Here is a 21,037-nt window from a genome sequence, read left to right as displayed (position 1 = left end):
ATACTTTTATTAGAAAGGGTTGAAAATAAGTTTTTTATTTTTTCCTAAGATGTCCTGCTGCTTTCAAAAAGGGTTTTCATTCTGACTTTTTATTTTTTGGAATTCTAAAAATTCTGAGTTTTTAAAAAATCTTATTTCAACTGCAACTTCTTACTATTGAAAACACCGGTTTTTAGTGATTTTAATAATGTTGAGTGTGATAGCCACCTTCTGTGCTATTTTTGCATTTTCATAAGAGTACTAGGTCCTTTTGGTTTTATATGTTGAGTGCTGTTACAGAAAATTAATGGGAAATTACTATAAAATTTAAAAGATACCAGACTTGGCAATTTTAATGGAGATGTTTAAAGTCTTTTGAAAAAATGGTATGTAGTTATTTTTGTTAAAGCTTATGAGATTCTAACATCATTCAATTGAAAGCAGCGCTTTAGCTGAAAAACGTTTCCATAGCAAAAGCTTCTGTTGGCTCTGCTGACACCTTAACAACCTCTGTGCAAAACAATAAGACAGAAGAAAAGCTACAAGGTGCTTTCTTTAACTATCTGCCACTGCCTGTGAGGTCCTCCACTTCAGGACTGTAAGTTGCAGTGAACTTGGTGAAAATCCTTGTTGTTGTGCATCTGACTGGAGAAGCTGGTGGCAGCTGGAACTGCCCCAGGAGAGCCCTCTGTGTGCAGTTATTCAGACTTTATGGTGGTGGATAATGACTCTGGAATTGCCCTTTGATAACATGCTTGACCCATCTCCTTTTTTCTCCAAATCACTGTGGTGTTAAAAAAAAAGAGAAAAAAAAGAAAATGTCTTTATGTGGCACAGCACAAGTGCATCATTTGTGCTTTTGAAATCAGCGGGAGGTGGAGCCGTGAGTCAATCTATACAACTCTTCTTCCTGGCCACAGCTGTGGTCCAGGAGCACCTACCAGCTGGGAGACACACAGACTGGAGCCTTACAGTGGTGCCTTTTATGAAACAAAGATACCCATGGGATCATCAGCCTATTCACCTTTGGTAAGAGAAAATCACTGCTGGGGCAGAAGAATCTTTTTGGTGGTCTTGGTTGGGATTGATCAAAAGCAAATGCTTGGGGAATTTTGATCCTTAAATGTCAAATGCCTTTACAGTAGGCAGATATATTAGTAAAAGCAGCAGGTAGATGGTCCTGGTGAGATGGATATATCCCATCTTGAAGAGGAGAAATGGGAGACATGCTAGGGTCTCCTTCCATAGTGAATCTGAGCAGAAACTGAAAATTAGTGACGGATGGGTTTCATCACTGGCCCTCTTTTGGTTTTTTGTCTCCAGGATCGGTTCATCCGTGCAAATCCACACAGGAAGATTGGAATCAGGAGGAGGAATCATCAAAGGCCATGCAGTGCTGAAAACGAGGTACTGTATGGAAGGCAGCTTCTGGATTGCAAGGAGAGAGCTGCAGGGCATAAAGGGAAGTGCATGGCCCTGATGATACCTGCAGTTCTGCTGTCAGCCTTCCCAGTCTCTCCCAAGCTTAACTGTTTTGTGAGAGGTGACATTTATTAACAGATAGTTAAGGGAATATTTGCTACTTCTGGGAGTGTGCTATTTAGAGTGCAAAGCATTCACTGTGTCTTAGGGGTTGGGAAGATGATGAACTTGTGGTTTAAATGCTAGGCAAGGAACTGCGAGAGCTAGATTTTAGTCTTGTTTTACTGTGGTATGATTATATGATGGTAGTCATACCTCATAACACGCAAGGCTTAGTCCTTAAATTGTTTTTCCTTTACTTTATGGAGGCAGATGAGCAAATAAAATGGCTTACTTCCATGTCTGACACTTTTCTGAACACTGATTTTTATGAATTGATTTGGGAAAGTACTGAATATGGTGCATTCTAGATATGTTGCATATTATTCTGTTCTATGACTAATGGTTAGTCAAAAATATATTAAATAATTAAAAAAATGAAAATAGTATTTGTTTTTCTGTCCCTGAGTTTTTTCCTTCTGTTCCTTAGCCATATTCAGTAGAAAAGAATGAAGCTAACTCTTTCTTAGATATAGGAGAGCAGTCAATTCACTGCTAGCATTATGGAATAATAATTTGGTTTATGTCAGTATAGTTGCTTAGTATTTAAGCCATCTCATGAATAAGTTTTCTCTAAACTCATGGATATGGATGGTACTAAATCTGAGGATGAAATATTAATCCTCTGTGTTTGGATGAAATGTTGAGCTTTCAGCAATTTGAATCATGTACTTATTTCATCCTCCATCTCCAGAAATGCTGCTGCCAAAAATTATGCTGAGGTTGATGGGCTTCTTTCAGACCTTCTATTTTTGTTCAAATGACACTTTCTGAGAGAAAATTGTTGAGAATTGTTCCAGTAGGCTGTAAATAACATTTGGCTTGGTGGCTTATTGCTTTCTAGATGTTTAGTCTGCTTTTGTCAGGATGGGGAGTATCAAAATAAAGAGGTACACAAAGAGGTCCTGAGCAGGCAGTTTCTCAGAAATCATGATTCTTTGGGTATTTAAGCGCTGCTTTTAATTTAATTAATGGAGCTGTTGCTTCTACACGAAGTGTTTTACTCTTGACGTTCTTCAACACTGTCTTGTTTTCCCAGTAACCGAGTGAAGGGTTGTGTAGCTGTGATAGGGATTGGAGAGAGAACAGAAAAAATGGAGAGAGTTGTGGAGCCTTCAAGAACCTTCTCCCCCTGTAGAACCCTGCAGTACAGGTTGTCAATATTGCTGTGCCTCAGAGCTTCTCCTTGGTAGATCAATCAGATCAGCCTAAGTTTGTCCTTTGATGAAGCCAAGACATTCTGAATTGTCTATTTGTGCTTTTGTGCCTTTTTTTTGGGATGTATGTGCATTTACATACAATTATAGCTTTTTTTTAATTACATTCTCTAACACACTGCTGATTTTACCGTGTGTTCTCATCTTTCCATTTTCTTACATTGTTTAGAGCTTTAATGATTCCCACTTTCTTCAGTTCTGGTTCTTTAAAACCCCCCTGGTTTATACTCATGTATCAGTTCTGCTTGTTGTATTAATGAGGTTTCATTTTGATTAATGTAGGCCCTTGCTGTGAATGACAGGCTATCTTTACTCAATGTCAAATCACAAGAAAGTATTTCTTCTTAGAAAATAGTCTTAAATAGTTGAAATCAAATTCACTGCAATATAATGATAGATTGGCCTTTCTGGTGCTGAAAGATAAACAATGTTATTTATATCTGAGTTAATTGCTAATAATGGAGGTATCTTTCTCATTGTTCTGCAGCCAGAAGTGCCTCAGTTGCGTTGGCTTTCTGTAAAAATTATTGGTATGAGAAATCTCCGCAAAGCAGATCTGTGTAAGTATCACTGATGGCACATTTATAGCTTAGCAAGAAAACTACTGTCACCTGATTTTAATGCTCTTGTACACCTGTTGCTTGGATTACAGTAATATTTCGGAGGGGTTTGGGTGAAGAAGTTGTATTTATTTTCATTTAAATTCAAAATAATTTAGAAAACACTTAAAATCAGAAAGGAAATAGTCTAGAAATTCTGTGTTGAAGAAGTTGTCCTTCCCTTTATCTTTTGCATTACAAATAGATGAAAATCTTCCAAACCAAAATTTCCATTTAATTTTAAAAAGTGCCACTTGAAGAAGTGAAGTTGTACATGAATTTTTTTGGGAAGTGGCAAGTATTTGAAAATAGGAGTTAAAAAATCACAAGAGCCAGAGTACTTAGTTCAGCACTGTTTAGCTCTTGTTATCATATAGAATTAGTGGTTTAAAAGTGACTTTTTTGAAACTGATATAAATCTAAATAGAAAAGTTAAATAACTCTAAACCCAGAATATTTTCTTTGGGTCTAATGAAATATCTAGGACTCCTCAGAGGTTAATCTTTTCTTTCCCTGACTGGGCAAATCAAACAATAACAAAGTACTGCTGTAGTAATTGTGCAACTTGTTGTTAACACAGGGAGCCAAACTGATTGCTATGTCAAGCTGTGGCTGCCAACAGCTTCATGTCAGAAAGCCCAGACAAGAACTGTACACAACTGCAGAAACCCTGTCTGGAACGAAACTTTCCACTTCGTGATACAGAGTGAAGTAAAGGTGGGATCTGTGACAGTGAGCAGGTGCTTTCTAAAGGGGGCATCTTCACCTGCTGCGGGCAAACTCTTTTTGAAGGGCTTGAGACTCACATGGACAACCTGACTGAAAGAAGTAGTTTAAGCCCATAAGGTTGTGGAATATCTGGAATAATGTTGAATGCTTCTTTGTGTCCCAGAACAGTTGTAAAAGACTGATAAATTGTTTATAGAGTTAGCAGAAATAGGTGAACAGTCAGAGTGAAAGTGATACAAAATCCAAACTGGATCAGTTTCTCATAGTTTACTAGAGCTGTATCTTCTCATGGTAACCTGAGCCCTCAGGAAATGTCAAGGGATCAAATCCTGTTGAGAGATTGGTAGTGAAGCTTTAACTTTCATTTTAAAGGGTTAAGAATTTCCCCTTTATTATTACTTTCTGACAAAATGCCAAGATTTCTCAAGGCAGTGATTTTGAATCCACAAACGATCTGAAGAACAGTGCGTGTAACCTCTGCTCTGTCTGGTGCATGTTACCATCATATATGTCCCTTATGTTTCCTCTTCTTTTGGAGCTCTTTTTGTTTGCCAAATCTGATGATTTACCTCTCTATTAGTTAGTCCCCGACTCTGCTCTCTGTGCTGAGAGCTGAGCTCTGTGCTGTCACAGGAGTCTGTCCGCATGAGGGCTGAATGCTGGCTCTTGCTGGGCCTTCCTTTTGGGCTCAGGAGTCCCAGAATATGTGATTTACATCCTTCTCTGCCTCTCTGCCCAGAACATCCTGGAGCTGACAGTCTGTGATGAGGACACTTTTACACCAGATGACCATCTTATGACCGTTCGCTTTGATGTGGCTAAAATCCAACCTGGAGAAAAAGTTCACTTGAGTTTTGAGTTGAATCCAGAGGTGAGGTGAAAATAATACTCTTGATTAGAATTTTGTCTCAAGTTGTTACCTCTATTGAAGGTTAAATTGGTCCTCACACACAAAGACTTTGTTTAAAAGGATGTTACGAAAAAAAGTTGAATGCTTGGGTTTTAGGAGAGGGGTCACAAACACCCCTGTTGTGACTGGAATAAGATGCAAAGTACTTTTAGAATTCCTATTTTTTTTTTTTAATTTCAAAACGATATTTTGAAAAATCAGTGAGAAAAAGAGTCAATAATGAAGAAACTGCTGGTTAGGAGGTCTCATTTCTGTTGTAGGAGATTGACAGAGCAGGGGTGGGAACAAACCTGTCCCGGTTTCCAGGCAGTCGCTCTTACCCTTTGGCCAGTAGCTCACTAGGGCTATCTCCTCTCACCTTCACTGGGGATTTTGGCCAGTTCTTTCAAATAATGTGCTCTCTAAATGAAGCATTTAATTCTTGTGTTAATTTCTTTGGGATTTTTTTCCTCCTCCACTAAACAACTTTAAGAAAAAAATTACAGCAAGTCTACTGATGCTCCTTTGCTACAAATTTATTTTAGAGGGGCTGAGCCAGCACAGGAGAGGCAGACCTTCATGAGTGAGAATATCATCAGTATTTTATTTTTTTTTCCTTAGTGAGTGAAGAAGAGTAAGAGTTTGATTTGCTGCGTGTGTATCAAAAATACAGTGTTTAGTTGTATAAACAACCAAAATAAAGATACAGAGTATCTTATGAAACACTGAGTGGATGAAGTTGCTGAGAGGAGAGGTGGAGAAATCACACTCATCTTCAAAGGGAGCCGAATATGTACTCAGATTTCCTTCTGCACAATGTAACACCTCTCTGGAGGGTGTAGTAACAACTTCAGGGCTTTTTCACATTTTGCCAAGAGTTTCAGTTTACGGTTCCCAGGAATTGGTGTGCTCCATTTATTTCTAAACCACTGTGTCAGTCAGGCTCTTTGGAAAAGACTCTTGCCTGTTTTTTTATGTTACTATTGCTTTGAAGAGGTTTATTAATTACTCTTTTAGACAACCAATCCTTACTGAGGACTGCTTATTAACCCTGTTCCAGCTGGCTACAGCCTTCCTCAGAAAATCCCTCATGTGACTGAGATAATGGCAGGTGTGATTCAGGCCCTGAATTTGCTCTGAGGCATGTGCAGAGCTCTTAGCCCATGAGCAAGGTGGAAGTGGTGGGGGTCAGACCAGGTGAGCTGTCTCAAGAGCATCCTGGTCAAGCTGCCCTTCTTCAGTTTGTGATGAATCAGGCCCCCATGAGCCATCACAGATCATGGTCTCTATATGGATTTTCAGAAGACTTTGGGTTATTTTATTTTTTTGAAAGTGTCTTAGTAATGCAACAGGCTGGGCAGTCTTAATAACAGGCTGTAGTGCCGCTCCTGCCCATAATGATTTCTTTAATCTACCAAGGTATCTCAGAAGGAAGGCTGAAGAGGTTAGATGGGTGATGTCAGAGCAGCAGGGCTGCTTTGCTGTGCCTCTTGCTCTCTGTGGCCTAACAAGTATTTCCATTGCTATGCTCTGGAATTTTCACCCACAAATATGTGAGTGGGATTTACTAGAAATGTAACTTGTGTGGGTGTAAAACAGCATAAGAAGGGTAGGAACATAAGGCAAGCAGAATTGGGCAGATGGTATGAGCCAGGTTCTTCTGAACCTTGTTTCTGCTGTTCTTTGGACAAAGTGGTAACAGAACATCAGTTGGTTTGCATAGTACAGTCTGGGCATAATTAAATATTTGGCACAGTCTGTCTTGCATCTGAGTAAGGTGACTGCTTTCTAAAATCTGTGCCCCAACATTCTATTACAACTTTGCAACCACTGTAATTCTCATGAAATAGACACTTTGGGGGAAATAAGCAAGCACAGGTACCTGCTCCTGCATTACATGCCACAGATGCAGCTATCAGAGAAGCCATCAGAGATGTTTCATTTACTGATGTGAACTAGTAAATACAAAATTGCTCTGTACTTTGCTGTAAAGATGATTTTCCCATGGCAACTGCATTGTCAGATTTGGCATGTTTTTGACAGTCGATTCACAATGTTAAAATATGATGTGCAGCTGGACAGAAGGGATATTTGTCAATAAATGTTAGCTATTCTGAATATAAATTAAAAAATGCTACTATCACTTGCCAGAAAGAGATTTATATCACTGTTAACTGGTGTTTTCCTCCCTATGTGTGATCCAGAAGATCTCTCTGATATAATTTTTTTTAGTCTGGTTTTTCCTGGATTGGCTGTATCCCATAGCAAGTGGCTGGAGTAATACAGTTCTTCAGTCTCTTTGATACTGTTGGTGTGCTACTCTATTGCTGCCTCATTCTTGTACTTTTCCTGTCTCTTTTTCTCTTGATTTGTCTCCACTCATCTCTTTCCCTGATTCCCCTTCACAGCTTCAGTCTTCTCTCTTCTTCCCTTCCCCTGGCAGTTTTTATTTTCCAGGCTGGACCCTTCTCCCAGCCTTTTTAAATGTTTAATGACTTTACTCTGCAAATTCTTTTGTTTTAACCAAGGCATGCTCCCTATCTTTTCACTGCATTAAGTCCATTCATTCTTAATTATGTTTTCCTACATCATTCACCTGCTATTTTTCCCTTCCTCAGCATTGATTGACCCATGTCTTATCCTACTAATGAATTAATAATAGGACCCTTGCTCCCTATTCAACGATACTTAATATTTTCTTTCTTGTGATGGTACAGCTGGTTTGTAAACAGTAGAGCAGTGGAGAGGTGAAATCAAAGTGTGGCCACAGAAATCTCTGTTTATATTATGATGTACAGGGTGTGAGAATGGAGCGAGAGTTATAAATAAGTTGTCAGAGTCATATCAGAGGAAAATATTTCTTCATTCATAAATTTTAAAAAAGTCCTATTTTCAGACTCAGGAAGAACTAGAAGTGGAATTTCTACTGGATAACATGTAAGTAAATTTCTACTGGAAAAACACGTACGTAAAACATAAACGTTGTAGAGTTTGTTGTCAGAAAACTGCATTTTAGAGAGTGGTAATGCAGCACTGGGGAAGTGGCTCCATGTACTTCTGAGCTCAGCTATCTCATCTCAGCATCATCCTCATTATTTCTTTTCTGTCCTAAATTTGAGTGACAGTCTCACTTACTATTTATAGCTGAGAATGGATGTTTATTTTGTGATTCAGCCTAAGGAGAGATGATTCTCCTCAGCAGAGATAGGAAGGAAGGAAGGAAGGAGCATCCTTGGGAAGGTATGGGATGTGATCTGGCAGAGGCTGCAAGATAGAGGGGAAGGATAGAACTGCTGATGGTACTTGCCAGCTAGAAAAACTGAGCTCAGAGAACTGTGCTTTTGAAAGTTTATTGCTAAATGCACACTTTTAAATAAATCTTTTTGATTTTTGCTTTTCAGACCAGGTGTATCTGAGAAGATCATTACTAATGGTGTACTAGTGGTAATTTTTTTTTTTTTGTATGCTAATCTTATGGTGGGGCAGAACTGAAGGATGTGGTTGGAAGATAGGGAGAAAATTTTCTTGTGTTAACTGTTGGGGACTGAATGGTATTTAGGTGTAATGACAGATCCCCAGTTATTCTAGCTTCTTTAACCACAGTACTGCTTGCAAGATTTATACAAGATACTCAGTTTCTACAAATTCTTCACATCCACAGACCACCATGGTCAAGCATTGTGTTTCTACAGGGCCCCTAGAAGCTCAGTGAGAAACCTGAACTGTTTCTGTGACCAGTGGTTTTATTGCTTCTCTCTTCCAGTCTCGTGAACTTTCCTGTTTGGAAGTACATGTGAATGAAGCAAAAAAGAAGAGCTCTTGCAAAAGTGAGGGTGCTGATTTAAATTGTTGCTGCTTTTTGTGCTATGGGATATGCAGCTGAATCTAGATAAATATTTGGTTTGTTTTAGTCTCTGTATGCATCAGGGGTGCTTGGGTATTTCCTGAATTACCTACTTGCTAATAGTGAGAGTCCTCAGAAGAAGACATGACTCTGTAACTTAAGAGAAAAGAAGCCACAGGGAGGTGGCTGGGAGATTTGGAAACAGCACTGTGGTGTGGATGGAACTGAAATACCTTAACCTCTGTTTTCTGGTGAAAACAAATTAAAAAAGGGAGACACAACTCTCAGGAGGAGAAAGACTTCAGTGAAAGCTCAGGGGGATGTGAATGCTGCTGGAGGCATCCACAAGTGTAGCACACTCTCTCTGTCACTTGGCAGGGTGTCACAAATGGTTTAGGTCACTTAATCATTGGCAGAGGTATCAGCAAGTGTAGGTTTAATATAAGTTTGTAAAAGTGTGACAAAGTTTGATGGCAAGATTTGCTCTACCACTAAATGCATGAAACATGCAAACAAAATTCAGATTATAAAAAATCTAGAATTATTTATGTAGAGACCAGGGATGCAAAAAGATAAAGAGGGAAAAGGAAAGGGTGCCAGGAGTGAAGATCCTCACAGAGTTGTGAGTTTCAGAGTGGGCCCTCGTGCCAAACTTAGCCTCAGACTTGATCCTTTGTCTAAAGGATTCAGCAGTACTCAATCATCCCATAATTTAGTATTTACAAGGCAATTCAATGGGATTTACAATAAGCAGAACAATAACTTAATTATTAATGTAGGATGGTAACATTCATACTACACCTGCTATGGGGTATTCAAATCAATTCACACATATTTTTACACAAAGAATTATGTACAAATTATGACCAAAGTGCCTGCTAAAAATTCCCCTCAAGGTTGGTGAAATACTCAGAACAGATGCCTTTGCATTTCTCTGTGGATGGAGGGTTGGGCCATCAGCTTTTGGGATCAGTTCTCTGAGTATTGCAGACTTGAGATCTGGTCAGTTCTGAGCCCCTGCAGTCCAGGGGAACTCAAGGGCCAGGTGCTGCACACTGGTCACAGGGAAAGGAAAACATGTGGTCCAAATTAACTTTAGCTAAGCCTGCAGCACTAAGGCTGAAATGTCACTTTTATTTGCTAATCTCAGAACTAGGCACAGTTAACGTCTCCCTGTGGTTTGCTTCCTGTTCTTAGGGAGAGATTTCACCTTCACAATGAAAGGATCCTATGAAGAAACCCAGGATATTTCCATAGGTCCTCACTCCAGACCAGGAAGCAGTGAAACCACCAGGTTCCACTACATCAAGCACAGTCAACCCAGACTGCTCATGACTCTGCCAAAGGAGCATTTTTTCTGTTGTGTAGGTTTTGCTTATGGTTGGTGATAACACCTAACCTAAATTTTGGGAGAAGAATCATGAGTTAATCTTTATCTGGTATTTCTGTGTCTAGGGTCTATAAATAATATTCTTCTTATAACATTTTTTCTCCCTCTTTAAATCAGCCCGGCTCAGGTAGAAGGGAAATGGGTGTAAGTAGTCCCCTGGCTGTGCCTCTCCATTCTCTGGACTTGGGAAAGAAAGTGACAGTGATGAGAGTGAGTATCCTCTGACAGTATTTGGAATTCTTTCAACAAGGTAAACTGTATATATGTGATATCTGGTCATGTATTAATTTTGTTGCTAAAAATGCATTAGTGAGTTATTTGTATGCTTAGCTCTGCATAGAAATATAACTATGATTTGTAGGGAAAATAGGATATTCAGAATTTCTGACTGCTTTAAAAGTAGTTTAGAAGATTGTGTGCTGAATGCTTGAGAGGAGGCCAAAACCTTTTCATTATACTATATATGTGAATAATTGCTAATACTGTAAAACCTACTTCTACAAAATTACAATTCTATTTAAAATTTATGGTGCTGTCATTATTGATTTTTCAGGGGGAATCTTATGAGGTGTCTGTGAATGAGGAAAATAGGTAAATCTTTTGTTGCTTTTGAATGATTACTTAGGCCATTTTCCCTTCTTTCATAATATCATTGTTAGATGAAAGGAAGCTTCATCTTAAAGTAGCTAATTTCAAAACAAGAAATAAAGATGACTGAAATATGAGGAATCATTAATAAAATTCTTTAAAGCTTTTAAAGTTTTTAAATTGGTTGGTAAGAATTTAGAATAGGATAGGTGGTAGTTAGTTATGGGGTATAAACCAGCACAATATTTTTCCTAATGCTGATGCTTTGTAACCTGAACATCCCTCTGTCTTGTAACCTTTATCTATAATAAGTACATATTTATGTATACCAGATTTCTAACGTGTCTAACACCTTTATGTATTTACAAGACCTCTACAGGTAATTTTTCAATGAAACACATGGACAGTAATTTATTTATTGACTGGGCTTGTTGAGATTTTCTGAAGGGCAACATTACCCCCTGTTGGTATGTTAGCTCCATTGCAAGCCTTAATCAGAGGGTGTTATTGAATAATATTCAGAGAAGATACAGAGAAGTTTTTGTGTTTTTTTTTTTCCCCCTGGAAAAAACCTTTGAAACTGGAACCCTGTGAAAATAAAGGTTATAGAATGAATCATGTACATGATGTTTATGATAATGTACAGAAGGGATAAATTTAAGAGACGCCTTCTGATTTAGAGCACAAATTCTTTGTAAAGATAAGCCTAACTCGGTTTTAGGGCTCTTTTAACTAAAGTGTGTTAAGTTTAAATAACCACTTAGGCCCCCTTTGTGCTTCAGAAAACACATGCACAGCAGGAGAACGTGAAGAGGTGTCTGAATACCAGAGTTCAATGTGAAGTAACTTGATTTTATTTATTTGACTTCCTTATGATTGTGTGAAATTCTTCAGGACATAATTCTGGTCTAAAATCTCCACAGGAAGGCACACATGTAGGACATAGGATATCCATATACCTGCTTTCATATACACAGGGGGACTTTCATGTACATGGAAGTATAATTTCTTTAAACTGGTTTATTGTCGGTTTAGCTGGGTGTCTCCAGCTGAAATGGCTGCAGGTGATCCCTTGTGCTGTTCTTGTGTTGTAGTTGCAAGGATTTGGATTTGAGGCTGGGGTTTGGTCTCTGTGTGGAGGAGCAGGATTTCATCTGTAAAAGGAAGAAGGTGGTTGCTGCTGCTCTGAAAAATCTTCTTCATCTAGATGAAGACCTACAGGAGGATGAGGTATGTGGGACAGCGTCTTGGGAACTTGAAGTAATATGACCCACTTTGAGAGAAGTGGATGTGATGTGCATGCATGACTACCTGTGCAGCTCTTCCACATATTCTACACTAAATAGTATTGGCCAGATTGTCACTTGCACCTAAGACCATATCCAAATTTTTGGCAGAGAGAATGAAAGAGGAACTTTTAGGAGGCCAGTTATTACTCCTTTATTCTCTGCCAACCTCTGTCCTCCCCCAGGGGCAGCCAAAGGCTGTATCTGCTGACATGCTGGTGTGTAAAACCAAGCCTGGTGAAATTTGATTGTTGAAACCGAGACCATTTCTCTGCTTTGGCACCTCTTCTCTGCTGCCACAAGGTTCAAAGGGAAGGATCCAACTCTCCCATAGCACACTGGTGCAGTAGCATCTGTCTTGTGTGTTTTTTGGTGTTATCTCTTGCTTGCTTCTCTCCTGGGGATCCCTGAACTCAGAGGGAGCTGCTCTGTTACTGGAAGACCAAGATCTGTTTTGGGGCTCTGGTGCTTGGGGCAAGAGTCTGAGACAATGTGCCTGTGGGGTGTTTCCTCCACTGCTCTGCTCAGTTCCCAGCACACTCAACCCTTTATGATGTGTGCAGGACAGCATTTTTCAACCAAGTCAAATAAATTAAATAAATTAAATAAATTGAGAAAATCTAAAAATATATTTCCCCACACAAGATCCATACTTACAGCTCCTGGCCTTCCAAAGCATCACTGCTCAGGAAAATGCTTTCAGCATACACTAAATTCCACCAAAGTTTACACAGCTCAAACACACATCTAGGCACTGCCCTGAAGAGGTGAATTAATCAAAACCTACCTGAACCAGGTGTTGCTGTTACTTTTTTTGCATGGCCATCATTCCTGTATTTCCTCTGGTGACGAGTGACTCTGTGCCTGTCTCTGTGTGTTGGGCAGGTGCCCGTGGTGGCAGTGGTGACGGCAGCAGGGGGAGTGAGATCCATGACAGCGATGTTTGGCAGCCTCCTGGCTCTCCAGGAGCTGGGTGTTTTGGACTGTGTGTCATACATCAGTGGTTTATCTGCAACAACATGGTAAGGACAGCTGGGATTGTACTTATGTTTGTGTTAGCAGAGTGATAACCCAGGGAACAATTCTGCCTTACTGATGAATTTACTCAGCTCGATGTGGGCACTTGGCTAACTTTTGGACTTGTTTCATGGGATCACTCAGTGCTGCCCTCCTACAAGAAACAAATCTAATGAGAATGACAGTATTTCTGTAACTGCACTGAAGTGTTTACAGAGGCCAAAAGAAAAGAACACAAGCCAGGATGGTTTGCCTGTAACTTATCTTGTTGCATGCAACACGTCAAGTCCTTTTGTAATATTTGTCTGGCTGGCTCAACTCCTATGCATCTCCAAAAAGCAGACTTTTAAAGAACAGCCCTGAGAAACACAGAGTGTCACTCATGCACTCAATGGTGACTGCCTTGCACAAACTAGGAGGGGTTGAGGGGATTTAAAACATTTTGCCTCTGAAGGGCTGCTCTAAATGTTTGTGAGACAGAATTAGAACAAGTGGGATGGGGATGAGAGGGGATGGCTAGAATCTGCTTGAGCCCTGGGTACAGGTGGCTCTGGGCTGCCCTTGTGTGTGCCAGCAGCCTGAGGTGCCCACCTGCTGCACACCCAAGCAGGGCTCTCACACTGGCCAGGGCACTAGCCGCTGCTAAACTCCAGATTAACATTTCACAGACGGTCTGACCCATCTGAGGGAACTGGCCTCACACAGAAGAGGTCGCTTGGACAATCAAAGGGTAATTCTAGCAAAAGCTCAAGTTACGTTATCAGTGTTGCTTTATTACTCTTTTGATTCTGAAATACAAACAAGCCAGGATGATTTAAAATGTATTTGTGCAGGGAAAAAAAGAGAAATCATTACACAGTCTAAACTCTGCCTCAGCTTTGAAATGCTCTTCCAAGTAAAAGTTTGAGGGCAAGAACCTCGTGTAGCCTGAAACAAAACACTTGTGTGTGTTGTAGGCTAATGAATTGACATGTGCTCTGTGATGAACCTCAGTACCTTTCTTTTATCCAGGACCATGTCAAAGTTATATGAAGATGCAAATTGGTCACAAAAGGATCTCAGAGGGCCAGTTGATGATATCAGGAAACATGTGACCAAGAGCAAGCTGCACTGTTTCTCTTTGGATCATATGAAATACTATGAAAATGAGCTTTGTGAGAGAAAGCAAGAGGGGCACAAGGTGTCCTTTACAGATTTATGGGGACTCTTCATTGATTGTATGCTACATCATCAGGTATTTTATATTCTTTCTCTCCCTCTTATTTCACAGGATTTCTAACTTCCCATGTCTAAGGTTGTTGATTCAGTTGGAGAAAAGGGTCTGAAAACACCTGAAGGACTGAATATTTGGCTTTTTAGAATAAAAGTAACAAAGTATCCCTAAAGTGTAAGCATCTAGAAGAGTTGTGAGAGCATGCAAAAATTCAAGATGTTAAGGAAACTGATTTTCCATCTTTAAGTTTGGCGTTTGGGTGAGATGATAATTCCAGTAACACCCAGAGGAGAGAAGGCTGTGACAGAGCAAAGTTCAGGCACAGCAATGTATACCCATAAGCAGTATGGAAGGAGATAGGTCCGGGTTGACTAAATATCTCTATTTCCTTAAAGCAAGTCATATCCCATATTTCTTGCATTTTTGCCCTGTCCCCCTTGCCAAAGCTCCCATAAGCACAATGCCTTGGTGAAAGCTCATGGCAGAAAACACATGTACACATTTGTGTGGCCAAACAGCTAAAGTACACAGAACAAAATCTGCTGAGGTTTAGCAGATACTTCATTGATAGTTCCTGCTTAGATACTGTAGTAAGTCCATGCATCATGTTCATCTTTTTACAATGACTTTTGCTCTTTGTGAACAGGAAAGTACTCACAAACTCTCCGATCAACAACTAGCAGTCAATCAGGGGCAGAATCCACTCCCCATATACCTGTCCCTCAATGTCAAGGATGACTTTAGCACTTTGGATTTTAAAGGTATAGATTATCATACACCCTGTTATAACTCTGAAGAGTTTCCTTCTAAGGCTGATTGAATGCCAAAACTTTTTCCTGTAAGTCCAAGCCAAAAAATCTTTTAAATAATTTCTTTTCCTCTGTCTTCTGTGGAAGGGAGATACCTGTGCTGTAGACACTGCTCAGTGGGGGCACAGAGATGCTTTCTGCTGGCAGCCTTGAGAGCCACAACTGCTGCTCTTTTCTCTGTCATCCCCACCTACCCCCCACCGCCCCTTTCAGCTGCTGGGTCTTCTGCTGAGGCTGTGAAGAGTGGGGAGGAGGGCAAGGCAGGGAGGAGAAAGGAGAAGGTGAGAGCAGGAGTCAGATCCCAGCAGCCAGAGAAGGATCTGAGGAGGGGCAGGGCTCTGTGCTCTGGTCAGTGATCCTGATCACTGTTCCCATGGGGTTTCCAGCACAAATGAAGCAGGAGATCCTGCAACTGAACCTGGTCATCTGCTCCTGGGCACAGTTACAGTCCCAGTGCACCCAGACAAGCTTTCTGTGTGGGGAGGGGATTTGGTCAGAGTTTTTCATCCTCAAGGCAGTGATTATGAGAGCCTCTAGAATGAATGGTAGCTGGTGTCATTGCTGACTCAGAGGATCTCAAAATGCCACACTGTGTGCAGGGCCTTAGCAATCAGTGGGCTTTCAGCCCCGGGTCTTGCTTCTTAGAAATGGATCTGAATCCCAAGCTGAATGGATTTTGGCAGAGGAAATTATTTTAGCTTTTGCATTCATGTATGTTGAAGGACACCTTTTTGTTTTAAATCATGGTGGTTTGAACTGGTCTGTCACCAACATGGTGAAGCTATAGGCCTTGTTCTTCCAGCTTCTGAATCTCTAAGCTGATTTTTACAATAAAAATAAATCCAGTTTGATGCCTTATTTGCAGAGTGGGTGGAGTTCACACCTTACGAGGTGGGTCTCCTGAAATATGGGGCCTTTGTTCACTCTGAGGATTTTGGTAGTGAGTTCTTCATGGGTCGCCGGATGAAGAAGATCCCAGAATCTCACATCTGCTTCTTGGAAGGTAATTTACTACCTTAAGAAAACATCACCTTAAGAGCTGGCTACACAGAGAGATAGTCTGCAAGTTGCAGTATTAGTACACCAGAGAATGTATCTGACACAATTTCAATCTCAAATGAACCAGCCAAAAGTGACAAAAGAGGAAACCAATTTTGGAGACAAATGTGACTAATTTGCTGAATGTCTTGCAGAATGACCTAAACAGAACTCATGCATGCCCACACACAAACTGATCATCTGAAGTATTTAAACTCGCAGCCTGACTTTTATAGACAGCCAAGTTTCGAAAATGGCCTGGTCGTAAGCCAGACATTGTGTGGAATGGCGTGGCATTTGATAGTTATGGGAAAATTCATAGTATTTCATAACTAGAACAGAAAGTGGATTCAGGTGTGTTGCCATAGCTGTGCTCTAAATATTCAAACTAATATTAAGTGTTGAGCCTTTCTTTTTTTAAAACTTTCAAGGCACATGGAGCAATATATTTTCCCAGAGTTTTATGGATGCTGTCTACCTCTCGGGTCATTCAGAACACTTCTGGCACAGATGGACTCGAGACACTGAACATGACATTGGTTAGTTCTTCAGATTACTTTTCTCTTGTATCTGCATTTTCTTCACACCTCTCTGAAATGTGAAACCTGACATTTAGTAAAGGGTTTGGTTTTGTGTCCTATTTCTGGCTTATGGGACACCTAGCCCTTGAGAATGAAGGAAAAGCAGGAGACCAACAGTTGTCGTGTAAAACAGAAAAAAACATTGTGCTGCTCACTGTGCAACATCCCTGGGGATCTTTGTTAGTCACGAGAGGGTTACTAAAGCCCTTTGGGGAGGGAGAGGCCAGAGAGGAAAGAAAAAGGTGATGGTGTGACACTGAAACCCACTGCCCAGAACACTGCACGTCCACGTGTGCACCCAGTCACAGATGGGGCTGGGAGCCAGGGTGGTTTGATTGTTATCATCATCAGAGAAACACTCTGACCGAATGCAGACACATACCCTCTTCTTGTTCTTCCTGCAGAGAGCCATCCTGCTCTGCCCAAGAAGCCTCATGAACAGACAACCTGCTTATCCATCCCCAAAGGTTACCTTTCCAAAACTCTGCGAGAAATGATGACCGGGCGGCCAGTGGTTTCAACATACCACAATTTCCTCAAGGGCTTGCAGCTACATAACAGATATTTGGAGAATGAGAGCTTTTCCATGTGGAAAGGTAATTGGAAATTGTTTTAGTTATGTCTTGGAAGGAGATTTGAGGGGTGATACTTGCTGAGGACAAATATTTGATAAGTTTTATCATAGAGGTAAATTTTGATTAAGATTATTTGATTAACATGTTTGTGGAATGGGTTTTGCCAAGCCCTAGATGATTTATTCCGGGTCATGTTCCTGTCTTGGAGGAAGCACAGCATGTTTGCTTGAATTCTCATCTTCCTAGGAAAAGTCATCAAACAGTGACTTGAATCTTCCAAGGAAGTTAAATAGCCACAAATTTACACATATTGAGAAAGAAGAGTAATTTATCACTTTGGATGAAGCTGAGTCTTAGAACTGCTCCATCTTGCTGATCTCAGAGTTGAGCTATTTATTTAGTAAATAAATACTAAATTGTGTCAAAGACAAATACGTAACTGTGGGCTTTGTGTCAAAGATGAATATACATCAGTTGTATTTTCTTTCTCCTCTTTGATGCTAATTTGGAAAAAAAGAGAGTTGAGCCTGCAATAAATAATGATAATAATAATAGAAGTTTTGGCCTTTCAGACACAGTGCTGGATTCTTCTCCCAACCAGCTGAATGAAATGAGTGACTACCTCAAGCTGATAGATACAGCTTTCTTCATCAACACCAGCTGCCCACCCATTCTGAGGCCAGAGAGAAAAGTGGATGTCATTCTTCACTTAAATTATAGTGGAGGATCACAGACTCTGGTGATGTTTTGAAGCAGTGATTCTTTATCTGTATGATTCCAGCAGCTGAATTACCACCACAGCTTTCTCTCTCTCTCTCTTTTTAAATTTTCTTTCAGAAAATGGTCTAGTTTTTATTAAATTAAATGATCATATCAGTGGTACTATTCACAATTATGACCATAATGTCACTGCCTTTATCAGGGCTGTTTTCAGCGTCTTTCTGGGACAGGCATATGAACACAGACATACAAAAGATGTCCTATTCAATGTTGTTTTGGTAATAAGTTCCTCAATAGTTAAATGGCTTCTACAATGTAATTAATATACAGTACATAATTTATAAATTTTTTTTTGAATGAAAAGTTTTGCTTTTACATTTGACTCTTGGTGACATGAGTTTTAGTCAGGGTTTTATTTTCTGCATTTGAAGAAACCTTGACAGTCTTATATGATTCAAATTAATTTATTTGTAAGAGGACATAAAGACATAGTTAGATGCGCTTAATGCAAATATTTAAGAACCTGTGATCTGAGAAGCCACATATAATCAAAGTTTCCCTATCCAAATCCTCTGCTCTGCTCACTAAATCACAGAAATTGACCCAAATGTCATATACATTTCAGTAAATAGTAACCCTGCTTTAAAAATATAGTGTTAGCAAATCAACCAAATTTCTGTTACCCAGGATATATTAAAATTAAAATGGTATGTTTGTTCCAGTGCATAGTTAGCATTATTTATAAACAAATTAATCAATCTCAGATTGTCTATTGCAGCAAAATATTATGAGGTTTGGTGGTCTTACTTCAAGCTCTCTTTGTGTTGCTATCTCTGCTCTCTGTTGAGCCAGCCACTGGACCTATTCTCAGAGTACTGTTTGGAGCATGGGATCCCATTCCCCAGCACAGAGCTGAGCCAGGAAGACCGGGAGCGCCTGAAGGAGTGCTATGTGTTTGAGGACAGCTTAGAGGCACCAATCTTGGCCTATTTTCCATTGGTGTGTGATACCTTCCAAAAATACAAGGCACCGAGTAAGTTGACAGCAGTAATCATTTTTTGAGATTATCTCATCCAGTTGATTCATTGAGCTTGTTCCTACTCCAAAACAAGGCACTGGCAAGCTTCTGAGTTGGCTAAGTTATTATAGTCTTAGTCCAGCTGTGATGCATACAGTATTGGGCAGCTAATCAGGGATTGGAATGAAGAGGTTTAAAAATAAAAGCATGAGAAGCTGTACGTTGAGGGAAACCCCCTCTGGCACCTGAAACAGGTCATGTAACTTGGACAATAAAGAAGAGGACAAAGCTAGTAAGTTATATCCACTGGTAATTTATGCTGTCACCTCACAGTCTCATGAAGAGATATAATGTTTACTTGGTTAACAAAGTTGGAATTCTCCTATTACTTTTTTTACATGAAAAAATTGAGAATAGAAAGTGCTGGAAACGCATAATGAAGCAAAGGCTTTGCCAGAGTAACAGCCTGCTTTGATACCTATAATTTTTGAAAAGTTGCCAGATTGTTTCCTTTAGTTCAGCAATAGAAGAAATGTTTGTTTCACTAGAAGAAAAACAAACCTACTTGGCAAATTCAGTTTCAGTTTACAAATACTTTTGCATGCATCCGCTCCAATTTTATTATTTCTAGTTTTCTATGATCCAGGGAACTTTCCTCAGCACCTTTGCTTGGCTCTGGTTTCAGATGTGGAGCGCAGTCCCGCAGAGATGGAGCAGGGAAGAGTGGATGTGTCCAACTGTGCTGCTCCCTATGGCACTGGCCTGCTGACATACACTGAAGAGAATTTCAACAAGCTGCTTAACCTGTGCAGCTACAACATCCTGAATAACAAACACTTGATTCTCCAGGCTCTGCGAACTGCAGTGCAACGGAAGAAGCAACTTAAAAACTATTCATCACCTAATTCGAGTAAACACACTTAAAGTGTATTTAGGAAAAAAAATCATCAGAAGGAGATACACAAATGTTTTGGTACTGGACTAATAAATATTCACCTGCTGCAAACTCACTGATGTTTGCAATAGCAACAGAATTTGTGATACCAACTCCTTTGACTTCTGCAACAGTGAGATGGCTGGTGTGTGGCTGCTGCTACAGTTTTATTCCCACTGCTATCCAAATAACAGGGTACTTGTCTTAGAAAAATGGTTTCTTAAGAAAGTACATTTAACTGGTCTTTCTTAGAACTTGTTTTCTGATTGTTGTATGCAAAAATATACATGCCCTGTTGGGGCATGGCAGAGTAATAGCTACTGTTCAAATACTAAGTAGCCATGCATAATCTTATTAAAAATAAGAATTTTGTAGTTGAAATAATTGAAGTTTGGGGGTTTTATTAAGTTCTGTGGACTCAGCTCAGCTAGCAAGTTGCTCTGGAAAAAGTTACCCTTGCTTTTGATACCAAGAAATCCAATATTGAGTGAACAGTGAGCTTTGTGAATAACCCTTGAGGAAAAATGAAAGAAAAGCTGTCACTTCAACTGTGGAAAATGAAAAATGGAAGGAAACGCCGCTTTAAGGGTGCAGGTGACTGGAATGATAACTCAGGAGATAACATTATAACACTGTTACCTCTAAGCCAGTCCTTTTCTGTGCATCAGTTCATTTAACAGGAGATAACACCAGTGTCTGTCAAGATTTGCTGCAATATCAATCAAACCAGTAAGTCTCCCTTCATAAGAGGAAACTGTTGGCAGTAACCTTCATGTGTCCTTTTCATGGATCTAAAGCAGTCGAGTCCAACAACTTTCCTTTTCCTCAGTTACTGATAGATCTTTGTTTCACTGGCCCTCTTAGGCAGAAAGCCAGTTTTTCACCTTCTTTCCTTGCCCTTCGTTTGAATAATTTGATGTTATGTGTCACTAGTAAGACTGCAATAGTTTTCTGTGAGTAAAGAAGAAAAGGGAGTGTCACTCTGACAGCTCAGTTATGCTCATGAATATATTTTTAAACAATAATGAAA

The 21,037-nt window shown here is 39.9% G+C and overlaps 1 protein-coding gene across 1 annotated transcript; it reads left to right on the top strand.

Annotated features, from left to right (window-relative positions):
• The first annotated feature begins 981 nt into the window (after positions 1-981).
• On the top strand, positions 982-19,997 carry LOC131558724 (cytosolic phospholipase A2 epsilon-like). The gene is made up of 21 exons (XM_058806707.1): positions 982-1,008; positions 1,303-1,386; positions 3,265-3,337; positions 3,957-4,093; positions 4,845-4,976; positions 7,891-7,931; positions 8,396-8,438; positions 8,758-8,821; positions 10,036-10,202; positions 10,346-10,438; positions 10,782-10,819; positions 11,911-12,046; positions 12,988-13,124; positions 14,131-14,353; positions 14,979-15,093; positions 16,007-16,144; positions 16,611-16,718; positions 17,165-17,356; positions 17,908-18,074; positions 18,908-19,088; positions 19,759-19,997. Exons 1-21 carry the CDS (start codon positions 982-984, stop codon positions 19,995-19,997), a joined length of 2,535 nt encoding a protein of 844 aa, XP_058662690.1.
• The last annotated feature ends 1,040 nt before the right edge of the window (positions 19,998-21,037 follow it).

Source organism: Ammospiza caudacuta, chromosome 6, assembly GCF_027887145.1.
Source record: "Ammospiza caudacuta isolate bAmmCau1 chromosome 6, bAmmCau1.pri, whole genome shotgun sequence".
Taxonomy (NCBI): Eukaryota; Metazoa; Chordata; class Aves; order Passeriformes; family Passerellidae; genus Ammospiza; species Ammospiza caudacuta.
The sequence above is the reverse complement of the archived record's forward strand: the minus strand, read 5'-3'. Positions and strand labels throughout refer to the sequence as shown.

Coding starts and splice junctions, on each gene's coding strand:
- LOC131558724 (XM_058806707.1), top strand. CDS start 982: ATGGGATCATCAGCCTATTCACCTTTG. Junction 1,387..3,264: donor CATGCAGTGCTGAAAACGAG/GTACTGTATGGA, acceptor ATTGTTCTGCAG/CCAGAAGTGCCTCAGTTGCG. Junction 17,357..17,907: donor GAGCTTTTCCATGTGGAAAG/GTAATTGGAAAT, acceptor TTGGCCTTTCAG/ACACAGTGCTGGATTCTTCT.